At 40.5% G+C, this 5,344-nt stretch overlaps 1 protein-coding gene across 1 annotated transcript; it reads left to right on the top strand.

Annotated features, from left to right (window-relative positions):
* Nucleotides 1-454: 454 nt before the first annotated feature.
* MMP7 (matrix metallopeptidase 7 (matrilysin, uterine)) lies at nt 455-4,012 on the top strand (the record flags this gene model as incomplete). The annotated part of the gene is made up of 5 exons (XM_008949008.1): nt 455-562; nt 1,091-1,314; nt 1,421-1,569; nt 3,181-3,306; nt 3,851-4,012. Coding segments are annotated over exons 1-5 (769 nt in total), but the record flags the coding sequence as incomplete, so codon positions are not given.
* Nucleotides 4,013-5,344: the final 1,332 nt, after the last annotated feature.

The raw sequence follows: 5,344 nt of genomic DNA, 5'->3' as shown, positions 1-5,344 counted from the left end.
CAGTGTTCCTGTGCTCCTGTCCATCTCACCTCTGCATCAGCGCAGGCAGGCTGTCTTACCAAAAGGCTGTTGCAAAACACCTTTCTGTAGAAGGATCTTTGGGGAAATGCAGTAAGACGTGATTATGCACTAAACATACTCACGAAGTTACAGAAAGCGAACTTCCCTATGACCCTGTGGTTTCACTACTGGAATAGCATGAAAAAAAGAAAGACAAAACTGGCTGCTAGCTGTGACATGACATCAACAGGGAAGTCAAAGGTAAGATTTGTTTAACATGCTTTCATTTGCTCCTTAGAATAGTGATGACATTACATCAACACCACCAAAAAGTGAGTCACATAACTGCCACTTGGAGCTAGCAGGATCTATATAAGCATTTTAGCTGTGGTCTTGAGAGACAGAAGGACAAATACTTTCTGTGGTATCAAGGCTCCTTGGCAAGCTGGGCACTATGCAATACATCCTACTTTGTGCTGTCATCCTCCTACCCAAGAGTCTTGCTTTTCCAGTACAATTTACTTCAGAATCATGGAGCAACAAAGCCATTGAGAATATAAAGGTATGTTACCAGGGGCACAATGTAACCGCATTATGAAAAACCTGATTTTTTGTTCAGCTTCTACATTCCTTTCCTAGATGCTTATATTATCTCCTTATCTTGCCACAACAGATTTTGCAGAGATGGTACAAAGCAATTTGAACCTTGCTGGCTAGCTTAGACTCCCTAAATCTAACTTACAAAAGAGACTAAGTTCCAACTGGTAAATAAGGGGAGCAAGTTATTTTTAAAACATCTCAAATATATTATGCAGACTGTGTTGGAAAGCTGCGGATTTGAACACTCAGTAAATTGTGTTTACTTAAAAGGATTGCTTGCTTACGGTGTTTCACTGCTATTGCACTTCTTTTTATATAGTCTAATTACTATGGAGACAATAGCATTTGGTAAACTGAAATGGGAAGAAAAAACGTATCTAAAAGTAGCCATGACTGCAGGACAACTAAACAATTCAATCAAATGTAAAATGCAATTGCCAAAAGATCACAGATACACCTATTCACTTTTATTTTCCTTTTCTTCCTCCAGGCATACCTTGATAAATTCTTTCCACATCTTACAAAAACACAGAGCCTAAGCTTAGAAGAGAGGATTAAAGAAATGCAGAGGTTTTTCCACCTGACAGTAACTGGAAAATTAAATACAGAAACAGAAGAAATAATGAATCGGCCCAGATGTGGAATCCCCGATGTAGCAGATTACAAAACATTTCCTGGAAGTCCAACATGGAAAAAGACACATTTGACTTACAAGTTAGTTATGTTTCAGGTTTTGTGAGGAAAGGTGTTGCTTTGTATTTAACTATGTGGATTTCCTTCACACCCTAAATGATATTAATCAGTTTCCTTTTGCTGCCAGGATTGTCAATTATACACCTGACCTACCCCAAAAGAAAGTGGAGAATGCAATCAAAAGGGCTCTTGCGGTATGGAGTGACGTGACTCCACTGCAGTTCCAAAGAGTATACAATAAACCTGCAGACATTGTGATTAGATTTGCACGTCGCGGTGAGTATCCCTGTCATTTTTAAAATACAATGGTCCATATTGGACTCAAAGCCTTTATTTTTATAACCACAGCTTTAAGAAAGAATTTGGTTTGGAATCATTCTGAAGTCTGCATAAGTTTTATCTTCTCTTATCATGCCACCCGCTGTATATCGTATGATTCAGTTTTAGTTCTATGAAAACATTAGAAAATCCTTTCAGAGTTAAAACTCTGAAATGGAAGGAGAATTCAGGTCCAGAATGAGACACCTAAATTCAGATGTTCAAAGCTCTGTCTGCCTTGACAAATAGTGCTAACTAATGGGAACAGATCTATAGCACAAACCAGCTGGTTCTGAAGCCTCCAGAGGCTGGGTTTGGGCAGGTTTACTTTTGTGTAATACTAGTCTGGTTCCTTGGACTAGACAGTCTTTGGCACCTGGGATGCACTAGGTTTGGCCATAGAGAGTATCTTCTGGTTGATTTTCTTCTAGAAGGAATCCCACTGGTGCACTTCAAGACAGCACCAGGGTGCAGGCAAAATGGTAAATGGTAAATGCAGACGACCAGCAGAACCACTGCAGAAGCTCACTTGTGATCCAAACTAATATATGAATGCAGCCATACTTCTAACTTGTGCCTGGCACCTAAATTGACTCAGCTTAGCCAAACTAAGTGGCTACTTTAAGGTTAGCTGACTTGTTCTCTAGATCCATTGACAATATTTACCAGATCACCATTTACCATAAGTGAAAATCAGACACTTGACTTGCAAGTGGACAACTGCATACCAACCCCAAAATGTCCCAAGCTCATGCTTCACTGATGGGAAGCATATTATGTTGCTATGGAGAGTCAACTAATATGCCAGTCAAAGTGAGAAAGGATCTTGCAAACTGGAATGGGTTTTAATCCTTCATCATGCACTAAGAGTAGGTCTCTTCTTCCTATGTTAGCCCTGCCCCAGGGTCCACCCACATAGTCTGTGGGAAAGTGCACAGAATTGCATGTGAGTCCCCAAATACTCCTCATTCAAGTCAGAGGCTGACTAAAAGGCAGGGGGAAGTTTTCAGAGCTGGTACAAATAATTCATCTTGCCAGCTCTTGCATCTCGAGGTAGGGAACAGTAACATTCCACATGCACTGTTGCAGAATTAGGTAGCAGATCATACCCCAAGGCTGGGGACAAATCAACATGGAATATGGTTCCTCTTCAGGAACATGGTTATCTATCCCAAATCACTGTCTTCCACTAAAATCAATACAAGTGAGAATGTCTACAACTAATGCTGCCCAGCGTTTCCCACCAGTGAAAACATGCAGGTGCTTATAGCATTGCCAAGCATTAAGTATTTATTCTGAAAATAAACCCTGATTGCTGCCTTAGAACAAATGTTTAGTTCTTTCTGAAACGTGCAGCAGCCTGAATTATCAAATACAAGTTTTGAACTTAGGTTATTAATTGGGAAACTTTCCTAAGCCTTGCTTATCATTTTTGCAACCTTCCTGCTACCATATGATTTTTTTTAAGGACTGATAATGAACAAAACCAGCACAAACAAGCAAGATGCTTCAATCTGCTGAATTTAAACATTACGTCATCTGATGATACTTATTTTTTTTCAAATGCAGAGCATGGTGATGGATATCCTTTTGATGGGAGAGGTAACACACTAGCTCACGCATTTGCACCTGGAGAAGGGATTGGTGGAGATGCTCATTTTGATGATGATGAAAAGTGGTCAGACACCAATAGAGGTAAATGTGTGTGTGACAGGGAAAGGCAAATAACGTGTGTGTGTGACAGGGAAAGGCAAATATTGTACATGTTCAAAGAACATAGCTATAGGAAATGCTTTCCCTAACAATTCATGTTTTGGTACCATTTCAGTACCAACATTTCTGTTCAACTACCTTTCTAAGTACTTGTGCATCATTATCATTAGCAGCTACATGATGCCTGTTCTGTCCATATTTTGAAGCACTTTTCACAGGCTAAACAAAGAGTATGAACCTCTCTTTTCCATATAAATTATGAAACGGTAAAAATGACTTGCTTGCAGGAATGAGGTGGACAAAAAGAGTTGGAAAGAGACTCTGCCTCTAGATGCATGTGCAAGGGATCAGTAATGTTTTTATTAAAATAGTATAGTTACATAAGAAAGTTCAGTACTAACTAATCGGAACTCTAAGGTCTCATTCCAAGGGAATGAAAGATAAATTCTCCCATTACTTTGATTCTTTGTATGCTAAAAAGAAATGCCACACCTCTAACATACTTTTCTATGCTTCTGTGCTGCAGAAGTTAACTTGTTCCTTGTTGCTGCTCATGAATTTGGCCATTCCTTGGGACTTGCTCATTCAAATGTCCGTGAAGCGCTGATGTACCCTATCTACTCATATACGAACCCAGCAACCTTCAGACTTCCAAGGGATGATAAGCGAGGCATTCAGAAGTTATATGGTAAATTCATTATGAGATCTGATTTTCCAGTTAAAAACTACTGGGGTACAGGTTTCACCATTCTCCCTGATTGCAAGGGCTTTACCATATTTCCAAAATGCAAGTGGAACAAACTTGGGAAAAACACATTCCCACATACTCCCTCCACTGTGTTCCTTCTGCAGGGGTCCCCACTGCAACCAAGAGGTAACAGGAGAGCAGTGTAGAGGCCTGGCACACTGTCTCCCTGCACAGACACATATTGCCAAACAAGTCCTGTAGGTCTGGTTCTGCAAGTGAGGTCTTTCAGTGAGTGGGGCAGGGAAATCGGAGATGCCATGCTACTTACCAGGTCAATAGGACAGTTCAGGGAAAACAGAAACTACTCAGCAACAGGAGTGGAGTGTAAACAGAAGTGATCCCACGCAGTAAACTATGACAGTTTTGTTTTTCTTTAGGCACCACCTTCATCAGGGCACGCTAGAGGAACATTAGGAATGAAACATAGTTCTCTTCATTGCCCATTTCCAGTACAGTCTCTATGTTTTGTGTTTCTTTCCCACAGGGAAAAGGTCAGCAAACTCTTGAAGAAAATGCTTCAAAAAAACAAAGAATTCATATGTGGCTGTTTTGGTGTTCAAAACCAATTTCAATCCTCTAGCTGATTAAAATGGTAAACTCCTGGACTGCACTTTCCCTGAATTATCATATTGATTTATTTGCACTTTATAAAATTTCACTTAACAATTAAAAAAAAAAAAAAAGGTTGTGTAATTTTTTTTTTTTTTTCTGGCATTTCACTGGGGGATTAAATAACTCCTGCATGTGTGATAGGCAGACAGAAAAATATCTTTCTGAATATGGGTATAGCTACCCATAGAGCTTGTGTGTATTTACTGATGGAGTTACAATCCTGTTCTTGGCTTGCTTTCTCTTCCCATGCATGTCCTGGCCCTTCACAGCACCTACAGCTGTCTCCTCAGAATCACAGTGTGCTTCCCATGCTTCCTTCAGCATGGGCTGAGATGCTTTCCCAATGGGAACAGCTTTTTAACTTCATGTCCTCCCTGGCTTGCCAGAAAAACAAACTGGAGAAGTATTGGGCTGGGATTCCCACTGTGCACTATAATATCCAAACACCTCTCGGGTATTTTGAAATTTAAAACAAACCAAAAAAAAACCCTCACCAAAACCCACAAACAGGAATTCTCCCTCTCTCCTTTGGAAGACTAATCCCACGTCACCAGAAAACAAAACCAAGCACAGACGGGCATAACCCTGGAAACACTAGGATGACCTCCTGGTTGCTGGAGCTGGCCTGTTGTCCTTGGGGCCTGAGCTGCTCTCTGCTGC

Source organism: Merops nubicus, unplaced genomic scaffold (assembly GCF_000691845.1).
Source record: "Merops nubicus isolate BGI_N331 unplaced genomic scaffold, ASM69184v1 scaffold12921, whole genome shotgun sequence".
NCBI lineage: Eukaryota > Metazoa > Chordata > Aves > Coraciiformes > Meropidae > Merops > Merops nubicus.
This window is presented reverse-complemented; position numbering and strand designations above follow the sequence as displayed.